At 37.5% G+C, this 23,898-nt stretch overlaps 1 protein-coding gene across 5 annotated transcripts in view; it reads left to right on the top strand.

Annotated features, from left to right (window-relative positions):
* Positions 1-17,686, top strand: part of pparg (peroxisome proliferator-activated receptor gamma) — a 34,911-nt gene extending 17,225 nt beyond the window's left edge. For 3 of the 5 annotated variants that reach the window (XM_044348179.1, XM_044348177.1, XM_044348181.1), the window contains exons 2-9: positions 2,020-2,316; positions 2,702-2,871; positions 5,699-5,837; positions 11,332-11,531; positions 15,539-15,656; positions 15,808-16,001; positions 16,140-16,383; positions 17,403-17,686. In XM_044348179.1, coding sequence (XP_044204114.1) covers positions 2,025-2,316; positions 2,702-2,871; positions 5,699-5,837; positions 11,332-11,531; positions 15,539-15,656; positions 15,808-16,001; positions 16,140-16,383; positions 17,403-17,650 — 1,605 coding nt within the window. In that variant the 5' untranslated portion in view covers positions 2,020-2,024 and the 3' untranslated portion in view covers positions 17,651-17,686. The remainder of the gene's footprint in view (positions 1-2,019; positions 2,317-2,701; positions 2,872-5,698; positions 5,838-11,331; positions 11,532-15,538; positions 15,657-15,807; positions 16,002-16,139; positions 16,384-17,402) is intronic. The other 2 variants (XM_044348180.1, XM_044348178.1) reach the window with 1 other exon arrangement.
* The last annotated feature ends 6,212 nt before the right edge of the window (positions 17,687-23,898 follow it).

A 23,898-nucleotide genomic window follows, 5' to 3' on the forward strand; every position in this document is an offset into this window, starting at 1 on the left:
TCAGCTGTTTTAGGAAATTATTTAGACTGTTTTAAAAATGAAAAGTAACATTTTTTCCCCAGTGGCTCACTTGGCCAGTAGATCAGAGTTTTACTGGCCCCTTGTATATTTCCACTGCCCCGGCAGCCAAAAAATGAAAATAACTCTTTTTTTCATAATTTTGGTGATTTATTATACATAATATGTACAACAGTGAAACTCCCTTTAGATTTGGTTGTTTTACTTTAGTTATTGATATATAATGTTGATATATTACACAAATATGCGAAATGGGTAGGGCAAATGCTTTATGTCGAGGGATAGGCACATATTGGATCAGTAAATGAATGGTGTTTAAATGTAGGTTTTTCCATATTTTGTGTAAAGACAGATAGTATGGAATACATAGGGAGAAGAGAACAGAATTTATGATAATAACATTTCAGCGAGTATGGATGACCTTGATAATAAACTCAATTAAACAAATTAACATTAACAACATTAAATAAATGCTGAGAGATCTGCAGAAATGTACTGGTGAACAGTGAGAGAAAGAACATAATGACATTTAACCTCAGGTTAGTTACTTTAGGTTTAAACCTATATTAAACACAGTTCAACAAACAGAGACAGAGCAGGAGCCACAGAGTTGAAAGATACACCTCAATAATGTCATAAAAAATACTCCTGGTGATCAGCAGCAAGCATTTCATTGGTTTTAACTAAACTGTATATGTTGCCATTCATAAACCTTGGTGTCTCCTGCAGACACTGCTGCTGTCAAAGTCACACAGAAGACATGCATATAACTACGCAGTGAGGATGCTAACTGGCTAGTGAGTTAGCCAGAAAACTGTACAAAACATACCACAGTCGCTGTTTTCTACGTAGGAGTATTGTTGCTTCCACAAGAGTAGAAAGGTCCTCTTTCTTTTCATAGCCTTGTAAGTTTTTTTCACTGACATTTTTTTTGAGTACTGGTACACCGTATTTGGTGACCCACCAGATTCACCGGTAAGAGGCTAGCGGGCTAAAATGCAGCCTTCCCCACGTGTTTTTCAGGAAATCATGATGCATTTCACTAGTAATATGTCTCAAAAACGCACTCATGTTGCAGACTCTGATTAGCCGTCACTGGCCCATCTGGGCCAATCAACTTAACCTGCATAAACTGTCACTGGCTTTCACTTTCACAGTATGAACAAATGGGCTGAGGGCAAAAAGCCACAGAAAGGGCAGGGAAGTCAGACAGTATTGAGAGACAGACTAACAAAATATTTATTATCGCCAGCCTTATGCTTTAATAATGCTGACCAAAATCCAAACCAAAATAGATATTTTCTTTCCAGGAAATATAAATAAAAAGCAGATAGCAAATATCAGAATGTTACAGCAGTTTTCAGCACCAACCCAGTCCATAATTACTAATCAGTAACACATTTTGGCACTCAGAAGGTGCAGTCTGTTCCACTCCAAAAGCTAGAATCGTACATCCCTGGCCTCAGACAGACTGAGGCTCAAACAGTGCTGCTTTGTGTGTCCTTTGGTTGGGCAATCACACAGTGAGCCACCCAAACAGCAACAGAGGAAGATGGTGTTATGAGCATAAGAGACGTTCCTCAGTGCCAGAGTTCGTCTTGTTCTCCCTGTGACACAATCTGCCTCCCTGTTTACTAGATAACAGACAGACTACAGGAACGAACCGGATGGATACTCATCATGGCGTTATTATGGGAGTGTGTGTATGTGTGTACGCATTGTTTATGTTTTGGGCTTTTCTCAACAGACAAACATAAGTCATTAACACAACGTACATTGCTGCGTGTGGGTTTGTCTACATATATTTTCATGGTCATCTCTTCCTCTGCTTTTCCTCCGCTCTCCTTCTCTTATCTTCCTCCCTCTCATTCTCCCTTTCCTCTCTCTCCCCTCCTCTCTATTGCTGATTCTTGTAGTGTTGTTTTATTTTAACAAGGCCACATGCAGTCAACAAAGGGTATTGCATCAGCTAACGCGTCACTGCTTCATCTCTCTGCACAGTAGACATGGTGGACACCCAGCAGCTCCTAGCCTGGCCTGTCAGTTTCAGTCTGAGCGCCGTGGATCTGTCAGAGCTGGACGACAGCTCCCACTCCCTCGACATGAAGCATTTGTCCACATTAGACTACGCCTCCATCTCCTCCTCCTCCTCCATCCCTTCCACCATGTCTCCCTCGCTGGTATCTGCCATCTCCGTCGGTGTGGCCTATGACTCCAGTCCACCACAGAGTGAAGACCACCTGACCAACATGGACTACACAAGCATGCACAGCTACAGGGCAGAGCTAGACACGCACAGTAAGTCTTTGTGATGGGTGTAACCAGAGCTAAAACTTGTTATATTGTTTCTTTGTTATTCCTGATTAAATGCAAACAAACGCTTATCAGCAAAATTGGCTTGTAGGAGGTGGAAATTGATTTATTTGCAACTTCTTTGAAGCAGAGCAAGAACTCACATAAGGAAGTGTCTTTGTGAAAAGGCTGCAGGCTTACTGTCGGGGTATTTAAGATATTTATTCATACGTCTGCTGAAAATCTTAGAAGAGTGGTTAGTTTGATATTACATAGTTTAATGGATATAATAGGTGTTTTTGGTTTTTTTTTAAATTATGTAATAACTTTAACTTTCTGTTTGTCTGCCTACTTGGTGTCTTACTTGCCTGATGATCTGTTTTTCTGTCAGATTCAATCAAGCTGGAGCCGCAGTCACCACCACAGTATGCTGACAGTCCTGTTTTCTCCAAGCTCCAGGATGATACATCAACGGCATCGTCGCTAAACATTGAGTGTCGTGTGTGTGGAGATAAAGCCTCTGGGTTTCATTATGGCGTCCATGCCTGTGAGGGCTGTAAGGTAGGACTGAAAGATATTAGTAAAAATTGAAAAAAAAAGATGTTTAAACCCCTGGATTATATTACTAGTGACTAGTGTTGCAACTAATGATTATTTTCATTATCGATTAATCTGCTGATTATTTTCTACATTAATTGATTAATCATTTAGTCTATAAAATGTTATAAAATTGTGAAAAAGACCCCAAAGATATTCAGTTAACTATCACATTAGACAAAAAAAGCAGAATGTTTTGAATTTTTGTTCAAGAAATGGCTTTAACAATTATTCAATAATCAGTTTCAGATTAATTTAATTACTTCAGCTCATCACACTGTGCAGACTGCCTTCTGCTTTGTAGGGCTTCAGACATCTCAAGCTTGAAAGTTTATTCAAATTAAAAGGGTCGTTTTGTTTTGTTTTGGCTTGAGTGGATTCCATCCAGCACTGTTTTGTTTTCATACTGTTGTTCAGTTTTCGCGAGTTTGTACGGAATTTTTAAAAAAAAATTTCTGTTTTCTTTTTCGTTTATAAATGGTCTGGCTACCAGTCATTTTAGAGACACATACTGTGGCTTTAATTACAGCACACAGTAGTGGAAACTAAATTGGTCGCTGCTCTAAAATAGTAATGCTCAAGATCAAGAAAAAAAAGTCACTGCCGTGCCACCTTCGAGTCATGTCAGGAAATGACAATGGGTGTAACGATTTCTACAACGAATCACAAGGTTTTGTTTTTCTGCCAGTCTTCCTTTTTCTGTCACAATGTGTCACTCTTAGTTGAAACATGTTGGTGGAATAACTAATTCTATAATGGATGGAGAGAAGTGTGCAATTTTTCATCTTTTTGATGTCTGTCACTTTAACCACAAACCCCATACATTTTCCACTCAACAGAGGCTTGTGCTCATACAGACATACAGCCAGCCCCTCAAACTCTGTCTATCTGTATAGAGTATAAATAACTAATAGAGTGCGGGGGAAGTTTCACACATGTTTCCATTTTTTGACATTGTCCTCCAAAGAAATGAAACAGCAGCAATACCTTGCCTTTTGTTCCAAGAAATTTTCATGTCTAAATGATTTCTAACAAATATCTATATAAAGCTGCTTGACATGTTGTGTTCCATCAAGTCTCTACAGTGTAAAAAAAAGATTACCCTAACCCTGTAATAGACTTTCAATAGAATATGGTACATTTTGTTAGATTAAATGGCTTTTAATTACAATAAACATACATCTACCTTGTGAATACTCTGACACCTTTTATAATATAGTCTTATATTATTTTTACTATAGCATTCATCTATAGATTTTATAAATGACCATTCAATTTAACACATCACCCAATGAACTATTTTTTTTTAAATTTTGCTAAAAGTCACCTGTAATTAAACAAACTTGAGATATGAAACTTGTTTTAAGACAACATTTTAGAATAAAACTTTGATACACACTGAGTGACCAAAAAAATGGAAACATCTGTATGATGTAACTCAATGCAATACAGTACAATAGACCTTCAGACCTAAATACTGCCTTAATACAGGATATGTATGGTAATATTGTTTTAGGTTGTTTTTTTCAATCATCAACATTAAAAGGCCCTAACCCAACAAAGAATTGATGTCACTAACTTGCCTGATAAAGTTAATCCCACTGCACCACACAGTAGACCTCCATTGTTGAGTTTGCTAGTTCTCTAGTTTGGGTGTTGACTAAATTTTATAGTACATTTTGTTCACCTCATCTACATATTGCAGGAACAAAAGGTATTAGTCTAAATTATACTGTACCTTCAGAGGCTGAATGAACGTAAGGTACTGTAGTCATTGTTCTTCTTGAGTCCCAGGGGAGACTCACCAGAAGAGGGGGTCAGCCAAGCAGGCAAACACTTAATTGTTTTAAAACAGAAAACATTCTTTATTGAGGTGGAGTCTTGACCCCCCCTTTAACTTCCTTGTCCTTTAAATAACCTACGATTAAAAACGAACATCTGTGGATTGAAGGAATGAAGATGCCAAACACACCAGCTTCCACTTATATTGTGCAGATGTGGATTTTTTTCACTTTGGGAAAAGAGTTAAGTTTTTCTTTTTGTGTCTCATTTATTATGTTCATTTTTTCTTTCCATTAGCTTTCTTATTCATCATAGGCAAACACTGCAGCAATCAACAAACTTGTGACTGGGTGTAGGAGTGTGTGTGGGGAGTTTGACCATGGCTGCATAGCTAATAGCTGAGATAAGCACAAGTCTTCCTTTAGTCCCAAGGTTGAAAACATCAGAGTGCTAAAACGCCATCTGCTTTTAAATGCACTTGTGGACAATGTGATTGATTTCCTCACAGATTAGAAAGAATCAGGTGTCTACTCTGCGTCTGTCAATCAATAGACATTTTGTGCTGCTCCACCAAAAAGTAACTTGAATCAGAATATAAATTATTAATAGAAAATGCAAAAACTAAAATGATTAGTGATATGTACTTTCTCTTTCGTGTAATCTTCCACCTTCTCCTCTCTTTTCTAAACTATAACAAAGATATAGATATTTCCTGTACTTACAAGGCGCATACAGTACTTGCTAGTCTTCGCAAGATGTGTTTCTTAACTTTGTGTCTGACCATACTTTTATTTGCCAATCCAATACACGCACTGTCTCAATCATTTTATTTTCTCAAAGAAAAGAGTTACATTAATATAAATAAATGCATATTTCCTGCAGGAAGACTGCTGAAGAAATCTATAAGTAGAATACTTAGAAGTGGCAGTGTAGAGCAAAGGTAAAAAGAAAAACAACAGATGCCTGGTGACAATTCCTGTAAGTAATTGTCTGTCTTTCTCTTTCGTAGGGTTTCTTCAGACGCACAATCAGGTTAAAGTTGGTGTACGATCACTGTGATCTTCACTGTCGCATTCACAAGAAGTCTCGCAACAAATGCCAATACTGTCGCTTCCAGAAGTGCCTCAATGTTGGCATGTCACACAACGGTAAGATAGTTGATACTGTCATCACACCTTTTATAATAATCAGTGGGCAATCACAGCATGTATGATGTCCTTATCATACATGCTTATTTTTTTAGCAAAGATACATTTCAGTATGAAAAAACATTTACAGTAAGGCCAGAAACAGCTAAACGACACGACAATAACAGAAGCGTGTATGTTCTTTAGACAGGTATAAACCCTCTGTTTATTTTTCAATTCGATTCAGTTTTATTTATATAGCACCAAATCACAACAAAAGTCATCTCAGGGCACTTTTCACATAGAGCAGGTTTAGACCGTAGTCTTAAATTTACAGAGACCCAACAATTCCCCCATCAGCAAGCACTTGGTGATGGCGGCAAGGAAAAACTCCCCTTTAACATGAAGAAACCTCAAGCAGAACCCAGCGCTAGGTGGGCGGTCATCTGCCTTATTTTCACAGTAAATAAGCAGATGTAGGTTACAAGATAGGTTCCTCTTTGTGGCTCCAGTGCCTTTTGCAGATACGTCTTCACCACACTGCTGCCAATTGGGTGTTTGAGGTGTTGTGGTCATACATGCAGCATCGTACACCACTGTCTTATCACAACCCTCGGATCATTTTCAGTTCCCATCACCCCTTCAATGTACCTGTCACCCCAACAGCACAATTCAAAGGTTAAATTGCGGTCCAAGGCCAACTTTAAACCCCACCCCACCCTCATGTGCCTGCCTTTGTGGCTGTCTATATTAGGCCTCCCAAGGCTCAAAACAACAAAAAGCAGTACCTGTGTTGATGATTTGTAACTCTCTGTTGCTTGTGCTGCTTTCAAGCTGAAAGAGTGAGTCACTGACTCACCTTTTTTTTATGCACAGTTGTGCAATTTGCGCATTATGAGTGGAAATGCTGGAAATGCTAAAAAAAAAGTTGTATAGATAAAAAGAAATGGCAGTAACATGCAATGACTGCAAGGTTTCTCAAGCTTCCTGAAGAGATGTAAACAGCTGCAGAAGAGGTCATCAGATCTAAGTGGACCAATGATGAGACTGTAACATTCCTCAAATTAGAACGCATGACATGAGACATGAAACAAAAATAAGTACCATATTTCCATCATGTTTTTGAAATTGTTTTCTTTCGTTTGAGGCATTCTTTTAATTACGTCATCTCGTGGCACCCTTTTTTTCTGCAGTGGTTTAATGGCATGGGACTGAAGAATTAGTGCCAGTAACCGCTTATCTCTACGACTCTAATTTCTAATATTCACATAACAGAGATGGATGGAAACATGCATTACATTGCATTTTCTTCTGCCAGTTTTCTAGAAATTCAGTTAAATATTGCAACTGATTGTTGTAAATGTGCCAGAGTTAGCCAAAAGGCTGTTTTTCATCCCTAGTCAGATGTTTCACGGTCAAATTAAAAGTAATAAAAGTAAAAACAAAACAGTTCTTGAACTATTTTATAAGCACGCATAATAAAAAGAGAATAATGTTAAAGATACAGGACATCATTATGTTACATTATCAGCCTACAGTTTACAAGCAATTGCAATTACATTTTTTTCAGCGATTACACAAAACCTGTTGTGCACACATTGTTAATATATTAACTTTGATTTTAGAAAAATATGTTTGTAGTTTCAATTTTAGATTATTTAAAACACAAATGCAAAATAAAATGCAATGAGCAAATCCACATCTACAAACCCCTACACAGTCATGCTACACCTACACAGGAGTTTTCACTTGTACAGGTTAGAAGCACTTAAAGGCCGTCAGGAACTGCTGAAACCTCCCACACTCAGCCGCCTGTAGGCAGATCAATTGTGCTCTCAGTCCAAATGCAGTTTACTTGTGTTTCTACTGCTGTTTCTGTGTAGATTCACAAGCAGTAAGAGTTTTTGTTAGATCTGAAACAAATATACGGTTATCGCACCATGTAGTGGTTATGTTGTTCATTTATTCGAACTTTTAACACGATTATATTGACATAAATTCTCTATTCTACTCGGACATTTTACCAAAACAATTTAGTTTGATCAGTGAGAGATATCTTTCTATGAAGAAACATCTGCCCTCATCCATCACTGTTCAGCTGTAGCCAGCTTCTCTTTTGTTAGCCTTTGTTGGCCACTGGGGCGCATCAACTGGCACAGCGGTAGCCGTTTTCATATCAAGCGCTGACACCACCTCTGCAGGTGAGTCCCAGCATGGACTTCATGACTGTGTGGGTGTGTACAGTTCGTGCTTGACTGACATCTCCCTGACTCTCCTGTTAGTTTCGTTGCACCTGTTAGGGTGGGACAGCTTACTGCTTTCACTCTTTTGATGTATGAACCTGAATCTCTTGAAAATGTTCAGCACAGTGCCACATAATTTGAGTCTAAAGATCTGGTTACTTTAACTTTCCATCCAACAAAAGTGCTTCCATCTCTGCACTGAAAAAGGATGTGATGTCACAAGTCCAAATAAATAAATATTGAGCAGAGTCAGCATGAACGGTAAACAGTGTATGAGAGCAAAGCTGCACTTTGTAGTCTGCTAGTGTAATATGGTGCAAAACAGGGTGATGGCACACTGTTAGAATAATGACATCTTCATTTCCAAATACACAGCAAAGGTCAACTATGACCTGTAAGTCTGTCAAAGATGGTCACACTGACACAGGAAACACATTCTTAAACATTTCAGTCACACATGCAAATATCTGCAGACTGTTGTGTAATTGCACTACTAAGAAGGAGTATAATCAGATAAATAATCAGAAACAGCTGTGTGGGTGCAGTGTAATGTTAGCACTGTAATGAATAAACAAGCTAGTTTGAGTTTCAACTTAACATTTGAGATATTTAACTTTGTTTACTTTTTTCTCTCTATTTTTTGTTTTCTTTTGCTATGTACACATATTGTATAATGCAGTTTTGAAGCTCAAAGCCTTAAATGATAGGGTGAGCACTGTCAATCTCTCATATAAAGTCATTGAAACTGAAGGCTAAATTTTTCTCCACGCCCTGTTTTTCAACTGACAGACTCTACCTTAATTTAAACAAAACATCATTATGCTCAGCTATGCCTGTTATTAGCATCTACCATATTTAGTTTTCTTACTCCTCTTTATCTGCCACTTTATCTCTACCACTTTCCCTCATATCACTTTACTGTTATTTCACGAGGGACAGTCAGTGCTTTGTAAATCTGCTCTGTGCAGGATTTATTTGATCAATAATTGACATCTCAGAGTACATAGACCTCAACTGATTTCTCCAAACTACTGTGTCACCACTGTGGGCTTGTTGCCCAGTTGGTGGTTGAGCCACTTTAGTTTGTATTCATTTGCTTAAGGTGTGCATTCATCACACAGTCAGCATTACACAATCATAAAAGCTGAAGTAAATGCAGAGTGCAGGCCTGAATGGAGAGATTATTAATGACTTCCACTGACAGAAAGAGAAGGGTTTAACCATTTCACAACTCAGTGTCGAATTTCATTCGCATTACAAAGAACATTTTCACCACATTCAGTATTAGATTTAGACTACAATTTGACCTTTGTCAAGTAAAATGCCACTTAAATGAAATATTTATAACTTGTGAAATTCATCGGCAAAAATTGTATTTACTGTGAGTATACAGGTTATATCCACTTTTGAAAAAGCAGCATACCAATATTTACAATCAGCATATAGATACAGCGAAATAGAAAAGGTAAAACCAGTGCACATGCAGTTAAAAAAAATACATTGATACAATGTAAGCTTATGAATACAATGACATTTCAAACAGCATCAGTAAATTTGGCAAATGATCATCTGGAATTTGCCTAAAATGTTAGAAAAGGATATCGAGGAAATACGGCTGCAAAACACCACAAAATAGATTAAAGATCTCTTTAATCTCTGGGCATCTTAGACACCGAAACCTTTGGGGGAAAAACAGAAATCAGAACTGGCTCTTTTGTTGTTTATTTGTTTATGCACAATGCAATTAATCCTGCAGAAACAGGCGAAGAAGAAACTCCGTACTCAGAGATTTAAAACATATGAGATAGTTTTTCAGGTTTTGCATTGAGCTGTGACATAGACAGACAAAGGGAAATACATTCTGCAATTACTTCACAAGACACACCTCATAAAATCAGACTTGTTACTGTATATGTTGTCACTAGTGGTTTTTCCATTTCACTCATTGATGGTATGAGCTGTGTGACTCATAGGTGTCTGAACATTGACTGCGCAGCTCTGTAAGATTTTCAGAGAAATGGAATATCTTATAATTCAGAAATTCAAATTTCTTGGAACAATCTTGGCAGGATTTCCATTCTTTAAAATGTCTTTGTGTATGAATATCAAAACTATGTTTAATGTAGTGACATCAGGACAGTTATTACTTAATGCTGTCATTGTAAAAAGATGAGTTAAGAAAGTCCAAAAATAGCCTGTCCTTTTATTTCAAAAGTTGTACAAGAAATACAAGGGAAGTACATTTAATAAAGCCCTGGAGGGCGGGAGTGGATGAACCCAGTTAAAGAGTAACTGTCCGTACGGGACGCTCCGAGAAATAAAACAAACACCCCCGCAAGGATGCACGGGTCATTTCATTGGTCAACACTACACCTGGCCTTTTATTGGTTGGGGAATTTTGACAGGGTTATTGCACAAAAAATTTGAGAGCAGAGCAGAAATCTGGATGCAGACTTTTCACGAGTGCACAGAAGCAGCCTGCGTTGCGAGGAGAAGGGCTGAAGCTGGCGAGCAGGAAATCTGTGCAAGCAACAGTACATCTGAGTGCAAGCACACAGTTTGAGCAGAAGCAGAGCAAATCTGCGTGCAAGCAGAGGCTATTTGAGTGCGAGGGCAGGGTTTTGAGGGAAAGAATTACAAAATCTCAACATGAAATCAATAAATCATGTTCTCAGATTGAAAGACCACGCTCTTGAATAAAGATAGGAAAAAAGCCCCATAGCCAAACAGCTGTGCAATAGAAACTGACTAAACTAACACCAGAATGGAAAAGTTCAGCAACAACTTCACCAGTTAGAGGTCAGGATAGGAACACGTAGAATATATCAGTGCCTGTTTTGTTACTTCTTATTAAGTTCATTGGTTTAACATCATAATAGCACAATATTTAAGAGGAAATTGTGTTATTTCAGGAGGAGAACTACGAGGTGATTTGTGGTTGATGATTTTGTAAATATATACACATCACAGACACTGCTGCTAGCGGTAGATCACTTAAGAAGAAAGTAGATCTGCATGTTTTATATGATGTATCACCCAAAAATCAATTACTACATTGACTCATTTAGAAAAACTTGCAGCTTAAAGGAGCTCGACTTTTTTTGCAAAATGTGTAGCACACGGAAAGACAAGATTCTGTTTATCTGTGTGATTATTCTTGCTTTTGTTTGTCTGTCTGCATGTTCTTACTGTATATATCTGCCTGCCTCTTCTTGTATGTGTGTTTATTTGTGTACTAATGCATGTTTCTATCTGTCTGTTTCCTTTCCCAGCCATTCGTTTTGGCCGAATGCCCCAGGCGGAGAAAGAGAAGCTGCTGGCCGAGTTCTCGTCTGACATGGAGCACATGCACCCGGAGGCAGCAGATCTGAGGGCTCTGGCACGGCATCTGTACGAGGCCTATCTGAAATACTTCCCCCTCACCAAGGCCAAGGCCAGGGCCATCCTCTCTGGGAAGACTGGAGACAACGCGGTGAGCAGCACTGCCTTGCATTTTTTTAATTCTTCCTTATTTTTATTTATTTATATTTATACTAGGGGAGCATCTTGCCTCCATAGGCGAAAACCTATTAATTAATTTTCAATGGGATATCTGAATAAGGAACATTTACCACATGAACAAGATTCTTTTGTAATATTTTAGGGCCAAGGCAACATTTTCCTTTTTTGGTTGTGATTCCCTATTAAAATATAGCAAATTCTGCAGAATACTGCACAGATAAAAATAGCAACAGATGATTTTAGACCAGAGAATGTCATTTCTTCCGAGATGTTGAGTGTTCAGTTATTTTTTCATGTCAGCATTTCAGGCATATTCTGCTCCAGGAACTGTGTGTTTGAATCTCAGATTGTCTATAATCTTAGATGCGCTTTATAGCTGAAGTATGTCTCTTAATCACACAAATCAGGAACAGAATCAAGTTTATTGCCAAGTAGATTTGCACTTACAAGGAATTGGCCTGTTGGTGTTGTAGAAATGGAAATGGAGATATGATGGGTGTGGTTGATCAGGTTCACACAATTAAAATCAATTAATAAGTCAATTCAGTCAAATAATAAATATAAAATAGATTCTCGGAGAGAAAAATGTGCTTTAATAATGATAATAATAAACAGTTGAACTCGATGTTCACTCAGCAGTGAATGTAATATGGTGACTGCATATCTTTGATATGTTGCTTGCATTTGGTTGCAGTTATCATGTCATCGGCATTTATATCTTCATCCTGCTCTAATATGAGCTGATGGACCATCTTTTTCTCCACTATGAATGAGACACACAGTGCAAGTTTGACCCACATGTTTGGTAGTTTATTTATTAATTCCACTCTGGGAAATATCACAAGCAACAAAGGCAAGGACATGTACAGTAATCCATCTTAAGCAAATAGACTGGATCGCATATTCCAACCTGAATTTCATATTGGAAATACAAACCTACTTGTCCATGAAAAATTTCTTTGTATCTTCACTTACAAAAACATTATATCAGAAATACAATGGCCACAATTTGCTTCCATTTGCAGCCTTGAGTTGAAATGAAACAAACAGCTCCTCTGATTTTAAATTGTTTGACTTGCTGTCTTTGCTAAAACTTTTACCAGTATTGTCTTCACATGCTTAGTTCACATGAGGTCCTTTCAGACTATTATTGCTGCTCTAACAGGAAAAGTGGAACAACTGGTTTCTACATGTCTTGACTGTTATAAAACATCTCAGATTACAGTGGTCAAGCTATGCAACAGGATAACGTAGCTTCTCTGCAGTTTGATTCAGCTTCAACATTCCTACTCAAAACTTCAAACTAACTTATTCAGACAGTTGGTAATTTATGCGAGTGGGCTGCAGGAAAATATCCAATATCATCCATTTCTGTGTCTTTGTACTTTTACGATGTTGAACCTTCATATTCAAGAGACCCGATCAGGAAATTCATTTCATGTCAAAATCAAGTTGCAGACAGAAAACTGCAGTGAATATTCTGTAATGATCCACAGTTTGATGGTTAAAAAATAATAAAAATGGATATAAAACCCATATCTATATTTCAAATCTGCAGGATTAATGCAAAACTTGCTCCAGTACCTTTTATGGAGCATTGTTGGCAAACACAAGTCAGCATATATAACTTTCAATATCATATGAAAAATATCATCTTTGCAAATATGTTGAATATGTTTTGATAACTCATTCTTAAAGTAAAACCTGATCAAGTAAACCTCATCAGTTCAACCTTATCAAACCTCTGATTCAGATAAATCTGTTTTACTAAACAACTGATCCAATCAAGTAAACTGTCATGAAGTCAAATCAATTAATTATTAGAAATGGTCAGAATCAGTAGCTTTTGAAACTTTTAATAGAAATTGAACCAATCAAGCAACTAAAAAGCTATTTTAATAAAATATAGAAATATGTTCATTTAAATTGCGAACAGTAAACAATGGAATTGAGGGTGTTAATGAACCCAAACGTACTACTCACAATTGTTGCCCTCAAGAATAAAGTATGACCTAAACTTCTTCTTCTTTTCATTATTATTATTATTATTATTATTATTGTTGTTATTGCCTTTATTAATGAGGACCAGCTGTAGAAGAAGCGTCTGCTTTTTGTTTCTCTTTTTTGTAGCTTCTTCCTGTTAAGTCAAAAGAGTTCAAGGCTCCTTTGCATCTCTTTTTCCTGCTTGTTATGACTGTTCATCACAGTGATAGCAGCTAAATGGCACAGAATCGTCTGTTTGTTTGAGGGAGTCCCGGGTTATTTACTAAACCACAGCAAACCTCCTGAAACAAATTGGGAGTCAATGATTTTAGCTTTAGTGGAATATTTACATATTTTAACATGCACGGCCTTGATACCAGTTGATGTGTAATCAGCTTTCAACTTGAACTCTGTCAGCATTTGTGACACACCAGTAGAGTTAAAAGAAGACAACGCTTTTTACAATTCTTAACCTAAATAATTACATGTTTTAAATCGTAAAAATAGACAGAGAGCACAAGCAAGATTATGCTTGTGTACAATGAATTTGACAGTCGAAGGGGATGACTGTGATGTTTTTGTGGAATGGCCATTTTACTTTAAAACACAAACTCAACCTGCAGCCTGTATATTGATTTTCATCTCTTTAGATAAACAAGCCCAAAATACCTTACAATTGGCAGACAGCCTTTTCCAGATACCAAAGTAGTGGAAAGGTATCCTCTGACTTCCGTGATTTTGTGTTTTTCTGATGCAATTTCAAACAAGAACATGAAAATTTGACTTCTGTTTTGCTTTGATTTTCTGTTTTATCACACATTATATGCACACATATTAGTTAACGTTAGTCTATATAACTTTTGCTGAACAACGGCCACTTTTATTGTGAGTAATTATGAATAATGACAAATGCTAAAACGTGGCGTAACAATAGCACAAGTAGAGAAGGGGTCAGTAATGTCTGTTATACGGCAACGTCTATCTATAGTTCGCTACCATTGGCTAACATCAGCCACAGACTGCTGGTCACCAAGAAAGGCTGTTGCAGCAAATACGAGTGCAACTTTAAAGGCCCATGAAATGAAAAATACATTTCTCAAATTTTAATCCTGTGTCCCTGTGTTAATTGTTCATTTATCTCTATATATATGTCAAAAACCAATAATAGAGTATTTTTACATCAAAATCCATCTTTTCTCTTCCTTTAGCTCCATGTATCACGCCAAACTCAAAGCCCGCCCACTTTTAGCGGTCCAATCAAATGCAAAGGATTTGATTTAAATCCCTCTTGTAACTGTACACCGTTCAAATATTCTGTTTCACTGGGAAATCACAGTACAGAAGCTAAAGATGCTCTAACTTCCGTTTCATGGGGCCTTTAATTCAAATGCGTTTTTGGACTGCCCAGGTTAAAATATATTTATAAAAAAATAAAATAGCATAAAAGACGACACATTTCTACCAGCTGCAATCTGTTTAATTTCCTCACATACGGTAGGAATTGATTGTTCACATCAAAGCCTTTTTTAATGGAATAACCTGCTGTGTGATGTCCCATTATTCATTTTCCCACTATGGAAAGCAAGATTGAAGTGTAAGAATGGTGCAATTCATCTGTCAGGCTAGTGCATGTCTTGTTTTACCAAACAGTAAGCGCGACTTTAACTCAGTTAAGCTTCATTTACCTGGAAATGATGTTTTTGTCTGCCTCAGCCTGCAGCTAAGATTTATTTGCTTTGCCCATCAGACATATGAGATGTGCTGTGTTTGCTTTTGCAGTTCTGATGAATGAGCCATGACCAAAGTGCATAGACAGTATGTGATTACATCTGCAGCCCCTATGTCCTCAGAAGACCTGCAGTATGAGAAGCTGAAAGTGTTTCTTTATTTTTTTTCGCCTTTTTTCCTTTCTGTTGCTTTGTCTCGTCTCTACCTGCTCTTTCATATTCGCACAAAACTTTCCTCTTACATATATTCTTTCCTCTCCGCCTCCAGCCGTTTGTCATCCATGACATGAAGTCTCTAATGGAAGGGGAGCAGTTCATTAATTGCAGGCAGATACCCATCCTGGAGCACCAGCAGCAGACCTCCGCCCTTACACTCGGACATGGAGGTCAGTAGTACCAAATATCAAAATCTGTTTTTGTATCATTTTCTTTTCCTAATCATTTTCTATTCATTAATAAATATAGTCTCAAGATATTTTAAACATTGCTGGTTTGGGACGTAAAAAAATGTTTCTATTCACATATCGTTCATGGCAGGAATCACAGCAGCTCACCCAGGGTCGGAGTATGGGATCATGGGAATGACAAGCATCGGCGATCAGGGGCCAACAGATGCTGTGGAGCTGCGTTTCTTCCAAAGCTGTCAGTCACGCTCGGCCGAAGCTGTGAGAGAAGTGACAGAATTCGCCAAGAGCATCCCAGGATTCATCAATCTGGATCTCAATGATCAGGTGAGATGCTTCGGCTGTGCATTCGTCCACATAATCCACATCATTCACTCCAGTCTCTTGCAAACAATTTTGTTGTTGACTGATGATTATGTTTAGAGGGTTTTATGACTATAAAACCGTTACTTCACCATTTCCCAGGTAACTTTGCTGAAGTACGGTGTGATTGAGGTCTTAATCATCATGATGTCGCCTCTGATGAACAAAGACGGGACCCTGATCTCCTACGGCCAGATCTTCATGACGCGGGAGTTCCTCAAGAGTCTCAGGAAACCCTTCTGCCAGATGATGGAACCGAAGTTTGAGTTCTCCGTCAAGTTCAACACTCTGGAGCTGGACGACAGCGACATGGCGCTGTTTCTGGCTGTCATTATCCTCAGTGGGGGTGAGTGTTCGTTTTTTTAGGGCATGTTGTAGATTTCATAGGTCGTAGTAATCTATGAGTACACTTATTAGCCTTAAAGTCTTTACTTGCTTTTAGTGTTGTAGGTATGATATATAATATCTTAAAATAAGTTACTCTAAGACATTAATGTCATTTTTTGATCATTTCATGATTTCTCAGGTTGTGCAGTTATAATAGAAATATGAATTCTAGCAGAAATGTTCACAGAGAATATGAAGGGTTGTAAAGTGGCTCCTGTTAACAACCTGAGATATCATTTTACACGCTATCTTTGGCCAACCTTGACCCATTTATCAGTTTCCTTGGAGGCATGAGATGCTATTGGAAAAGTAATGAAGCAGAACTAAAGGTGAATGAATCATTTCATCATCATTTCATGCGGGAACAATAAACAGCAAGTATATCATCTGTAACGAGATTCAATAACTGCAAAAGTGATGTGTTGTTGACAGATTTTTATACAGTTGGATCAGGAAAAAAAGAAAAGGAGAAGTTTCGCAGACAACAACTTGAATGACTGAAAATCACTCAACTTTGATGGTTTTTGACATTATTTATGATCAGGAGGGGGAGGAATCAAAGAAATCATTCCAATGGCTTATGGGTCAAGTTAACACTACATTTCTGGGGAACAAAAGATCTCCTGACATTTCTGAGCAGATCCAAACTATTTGGCCTAATGCTGCTTCAGCACATGACTGCTTGATAAAAGTCAAGCCTTGAACCCTGATGATTTAAATCAGACATTTAAGTCAATTATTAACCTAAACGATTGAGATAAAAGCTGGAGATGAAGAGAAGTAGCTTTTTCTAAAAAGCAATAATGCAGGTAGGCGTCGCATTCAGAGACAGCTTAAATCGAGAGATTGTCAACCAGAAGGAATGTTGACCTAAGAGATCTTTGATGTTTTATTTGCACCTCTCATTTTTATTTTAAATTCAGAAAATGTCCCAGAAATGTCACTGATTTATCTTACCTGTCTCTGTCACCCATCCAGACCGTCCAGGCCTTCTGAACGTGAAGCCCATCGAGCAGCTTCAGGAGACGGTGCTCCATTCGTTGGAGCTGCAGCTGAAGCTCAGCCACCCGGACTCTCTGCAGCTGTTCGCCAAGCTGCTCCAGAAAATGACCGACCTGCGACAGATCGTCACCGACCATGTCCACCTCATCCAGCTGCTGAAGAAAACTGAGGTGGACATGTGCTTACACCCACTGCTGCAGGAGATCATGAAGGACTTGTATTAGAATTTGCTGGAGGAGAAAAGGACAAGTAGACAAAAGTGGGAAGAAAAATGAAAGAGACATTATTTTAAGAATCATGAGTTGTGAAATAAAAAGATGAAGCCCTTGTGCTGCTGGTGTGTTGTAAAAAGGGAGGCGGCCAGACAGGCTGACTGACTGAAATTGAGAAAGAGATGGGGAAGAACAGGAAAAGAGAAATCAAGGAAAGAAAGACAGAATCTGTTAGATCTTGTCTAGACAGCAGCATGTGAATAACTTGCGGTGCACAGTCATTTAGCCGCTGCTGAGCCTGGACATTTTGTTATGAGTAGGCTGCCAACTTAAATATGAAACTATCCCATTTTGCACCAATCAGAACGAGCGTCTCAAACTGAAAGGCTGGGGGGACTTTCTGATTGGCAAGCAAAAAAATTATGAATGCTCAGCTCAGTCTGTTTCACACTGTGAATATTTTACACCACGTGTCACAAAGTACAGTATGTGTTGTTCATGTGCAGCTTATCTACATGTTGCGTTACAACCGTCATAGGCAGCAGAGTTTATGTGCTTCAATACCTCTGAACACACACACAAATGCATGAGCGCTCACATACACACAGACATGCACAAACAGTCTTTTTCTGTTTTGGCATCAGGGTGATGGTGCTATCTCTTTTTAATCAGCTTTATCCAAAGACAGAAATCAGATTATTGCCTGTAACATATTTTAGCTTCAGACACCTGATGAAACTGTGAGAAAGTGTGAAGCCAAGAAGAAGCACATTCCCATGATAATGTTTGCTCTGTGTGTAAACCGTATACGCCATATTGTGCCTAAGATATGCCGTTTAAAAACATTATATGTATTATACATATATAATGTATAATATGTGTTCATTCTACAGCCTTAGTTGTTTTATTTCAAATCCTGAAAAAGAAGTTGAGTTATAATTTTTACTATGAAATTATTTTGTATCTATGCAAAGTGTCCAATGTGTCTGATCAATCAGATGTATTTTTTTGCGGGGGAGGGGGAGGGGGGTGTTACACAGACAAAGGGACTGGATAAATGTGGGGGGGAGAGAAATTTGTTGTAAATAAAAATATTTTCTAACTTTTTATTTGAAATCTGTCTCATTTTTTGATGCGTGCATGCACATGTGCCATTAAAAGCCATTTTCAAATAATGCTTCCTCTTAAGCATTCCAGTCACCCAAACTCTTGGAAATTAGTTTTACAGCCATTACATCAGCTGTCCTCGGTGTCTCTTACCAAACACACACACACCCTGTTGGAAGAATTGCAACATCTGAACTCTGCTGAACTGTGCCGGAAGACCAAGATCTGTGGATACAAATTTGATCAGCAAGCAGGGAGTTGGGTTTTATTTTTAAGAGTTCAAACTTTTTTTGACATGGTGCTTGATTATTATTTTTTTCTTCTTTGAGGTGGGGGTCCTTCATCTTTTATCCCTTCTTTTAGACGGATCAGTGTAAAGAGAGACCTGAAAAAGTGAGATAGCGGGGGGATCACGTGCTACAACTGCAGAGTCAGAGTTAAACCAAGGACATCACACTTTATCCCACTGAGACATCAGGCCACCTCAACACATCACATAGGTTCATTTACACAGAGTTTTCCCGTTCTGTGGCTTTTTACCAAGTTACAAGCATGCATAACACAAGCGCATTTCTCTTTTTGCACTCACAGTCGATGCATACCTTCATATGGGGAATTTACAGTCAATAAAATCAACCATTGGGATTAAATTTTACAAATTGTAGAATCAGTGGAAATTGGATTTGAGTCAGTAGAAGCCATCACACCTACGAGTCACATTAAAAACACCTTATTTGTGTGACGATGAGGTTCCTTTCACCCCTTTAGACCATAAAATGTACCTGTGTCCATTATTGCCAGTGACTATTAGTAAATAGCAAAAACATTGACCAGGGTCATTATACATCTCAAACATATGAGATGAACATATATTGTCCTAACAAGTAGCCTACATATAGAACAAACAACAAATTGAAAATCACAGTTAAATATATATATACATTTTCTAAGTCTGTCTTAAAACTAAAGACTGATCCCCAAATGAACATTGAAAGAGGTTTTGCTCGCTGTAATCATTCATCCTGTTCATACTGGCCATTAAAAGATTCCTTCCTAATGCACTTTCAATGTAAGTGACGGTGGCCAAAATCCACAAGCCTCCTTCTGCGCACAAATGAATTAAAAAGTTTATTTGAAGCTAATATGCGGTGTCGGCCGTCCAAATGAGTCAAATCAAGTGGATATTTTCCAAAAAGTTGCGGTGGTCTCTCTTTATGTTAATATCCTTCCCCTGCAGCCCAATAGGGAATTTCATACTAAAACAACTCTAATTTTGGAAGATATCCTTTGATTTCACCAATTTAGACGCCTGAAGCCTCAAAAAAGATTCTGATAAACTGTTGAATAAACTTATGCACAGAATGAGGGCTGTGGATTTTGTCCCCCATCACTCACAGTGAAAGCATGTTAGGAAGGTATCTTCAAATGGCCAGTATGAACAGGAGGAACAATTACAGCAAGTAAAACCTGTTGCAGTGTTCATATGGGCATCTGACTGTTGTTTTAAGACAGACTTGAAAAACTGTGAATGTATCCTTGTTGATTTTAGCTACCAGTTGCCTATTTATGTATTCTGCAGTCAGTCCTTTTAGCTCTGTTTTGCTCTCCACCAACTGCTAGGGGGAATATCTGGCTCTTTAGCTGCTATAGATGCTGACTTCATCTGTGTGCTGTGCTGGGCAGGTAGCGCACAGCACTAAAACAATGAGGTGAAAGAAGCTATAAAGCTCCTCTAGAGCTGAGAGCGACTGCAGAGTCATGTGATAATTCTGGTTGGTTTGTTACTATGAGTAACACCTTTCGTATTCAGTCATGTAATCGGTTGTTAATACCAAAAAAAAAAAAAAAAAGATTTTACCACATTTAAACCATCAATCACAGTTGCTCTTTTTTGTTTGTTTTGTTTTCACAAGTTATCTTGATTTAAATATTTAAATTTATCTTACCCTTTCGTGGCATTGGGCCACATGGGGCTGCTTCCTGAAAGAGTGTCTACACCCCCAAATGACACAGTATACCCATTTCAACTTCTCATATGATTCATCAGAAACATGTCATCAGATCTTAAAATGTGTAAGAATTAAGATATTACGAAACTGGAGACTTTCTGTTGCCACAGGGTGATGGGTATCTTTGTCTTTATCTTTCTATCTGTGTAGCGATAAATGACAAGCAAAAAATGGTGGAAACAAAAAGATCCAATCAGGAATAAGAGATATGCGAGAGTAGTGAAAAGGCGAAATGATGAGACAAGGGGAAAGGCAGCAATAAGTGAGGACATGCTGAGAGAAAAGCTGGGAGGACGTGAGAAAGCAGCAGTTTAAAGGAGAAGTTTGGCCCCTAAAAATAAGCCCTTGAGCTGGCAGATGATGGGGGGGTTTTCTGGCTCGGGGCCGGATGGTCCTCTTGGACGGTTGATGATGATGGTAATTAAATGTGTTCTTTATGTCGAGTCAGCATATCCTCACTTTGTTATGGCCGGTCTCTGCTGACCAAACCCTGCCAAGATTCCTGAGCTAATCTGCCAAATAATTTTCAGAAGTATATTTCTGCTGTTGTCTGTCCGCAGAGCCAAGTCCAAAGATAGCGTTTGTGTGATTTATACAAGGAAGTTTTGTTTTTGCTCGAGTTCCTTAAGAAACAGCAGCTTTTCTTTTTTACTCCCTTTTGTTTTAATATCAGAGGGGAATTTTACTCCCACCAATGTGTGATACCTGTGTCTATGTGTGGCCTCGAACAAGCCTTGTTTCTGAAGCAATACACCTGCCACTGTAGGACAGATATAACTCTCAAGAAAAAGCTTTTTTTAATCTGGTGTTTTTATAGAAAACACTGCAGGAATTTAAATTAAGGCATCTTATGTTCTTGTGAGCTCTGCAGGAAAATAGGTTAGACTCTCAGTAGTAGAAATATTGTAGATACTTAAATTATAAAGAGAGCGTAACATCCTATCCGTGTTGTAAAAACATGTATTAAGTTGTATAATGTAATAAAACAGGGTTTATTATAGCTGACTGCATCAGCTTTATTTCAGTATTTCAACAGCAAGTTTTTAGTTGCAGTTTTTATGGGTTATTATTAATATTTATTACTGAGTGAGATTTTTAAAGGCTGAATATGTGTGTTTTGTTTTCATAGTTTTTTTTCTTATTTTCTTTAGTCCTTCATCATCATCAATCCTATGGCATGAAGTAAAGTCTATTAGGAGCTCTATGCATTGGCCTGAAATTCTTTTTGTGAACCTACATTTCACAACTTCTGATGTTCCTCAGCTTTATATTATCGAATCCAAACTACACCTAAAGATTTTTTTACTTTGTTTTATTCAAATTTTAGGCTTCAAGTCATAAAAATATTGTAGATACTCAGTTTAATCCCAATAATTAACTTTATTTCATATGCATATATATATATATATATATATATATATACAAGGTTATATACATATATACATATATTTACAAGGTTTCAGTCCTTTTAAATGTGCTTTAATATTATTTAGTCTGTTTTTTTTGTTTTGTTTTGTTTTGGTTTCTTGTTTCTTTCTTTTTATGTGTAACATCAACCTTCACAGGAACTGAAGATGAAAATGAGCTGAATGAGCAACAATCATGTTGACATTAATTTATGCGTGATGTCCCTGATAAATAAACAAATAAAATAAAGTAAAGATTATATGACAGTGCCAGCTCACATCATTGATTTGATGTAGCCCAACATGAGAACAGTATATGAAAGTACACGTATGCATGAAAATAAAAAAACATTCTGATGCAACATGAAGAAATACCCACATGATCTTTCAAACGTCACTGGTCTTCCACCCATCAACATTTTTCAGATAATGTGTTTCTTCGATTTTGACTGACAGGGAGCATTTTCACCTTTACACAACATCGCATTATCTTTGTCAGGTGGATTTCTTCCATGTGATTCACCCATTCGCAAGCCAAACACAATTTATTGACACTTGAATGGAAAGTTAATGCAATGTGATGATAAAATGTCACCTGACTGTTCTTTCATATGACAAGAATGAAGGAAACTTACTGTTCATCCTTCTTGTTTTGTTTGATCAAGTGAAAGTCTCTGTATTTTTTTCCCCTTAAATTTGCTGTGTACAGACAGAGTAAAACATTTCACTGTGAACGTTTTGCGAAAACATTTAGCTTTTTTCCTGATGCTCCTACAAGGAGCACAAATTATGTATTAAGTTAGCTTAAAAAGAAAAGATTAGATCAAAAACACAAATTATTTGGAATTTTTAAAAAAGGAGCAAGTCATTATGAAGCTGAATTGGTTGGACAAGCCACAGATTGTGATGAAATCTTTGAAAGAGAATTCATGCGAACTTCTTTCATTTTAAAGGATTCGTCCTGCATTCTGGGGACTCCCCCTTTTTGTTTTCTTACGGATATTGATACCATATGTGCCAGTTAAATATACAGCTACAGCCTCTAGACTATTAGCTTAGCATAACGACTGAACATGAGGTAAAAAGTTGCTCGGCTCTGTCCAAAAGTAACAAAATCAGCTTTCCAGCACCTCTAAAAGCTCTAAATTAACACTGCGTGCTGATTTTCCCCATTTCCAATATTTATGCTAAGCTAAGCTAAGTCAAGTTTATTTATATAGCACATTTTATATGACAGGTGTAGACTCAATGTGCTTTAAAACATATAAGATAAGCACATAAGATAAGAGCATACAAGATAAGAAGGTATTACATAAAAACATAACATAAGATAAGATAGGCTATGATAAGAAAAAGGGAATAAGAAGGTATTATTATCATTATTAAAAAAAGGAATAATGATAATAATAATAATACTGATTCTAAAATAAAAGTTTTACCCATTAGTTTGCTTTTAAAAGAAGACACTGCTGTAGCAGAATTCCAGAGAGTAAGACCATAATGACTGAAAGCACCATAAAACATAAGCTGATTCAGAATTTATTTATCTTTATTATCTAGGGGTTCCAGACCCATATTTAGGAGGACAAACATAAAAACACGTGGTACTGATCCTCTTGTGTAACTCTCTGCAAGAAAGTGCAAGAGAGAGTTATTAAACCCTTTCTCAAAAAGATCTATAGGATCATTGGTCGCAAAGCTGCAGAAATAGAACAGACTCAATGAAGAATGGTTCAAA

This window comes from Thunnus albacares, chromosome 4 (genome assembly GCF_914725855.1).
Source record: "Thunnus albacares chromosome 4, fThuAlb1.1, whole genome shotgun sequence".
NCBI classification, from domain to species: Eukaryota; Metazoa; Chordata; class Actinopteri; order Scombriformes; family Scombridae; genus Thunnus; species Thunnus albacares.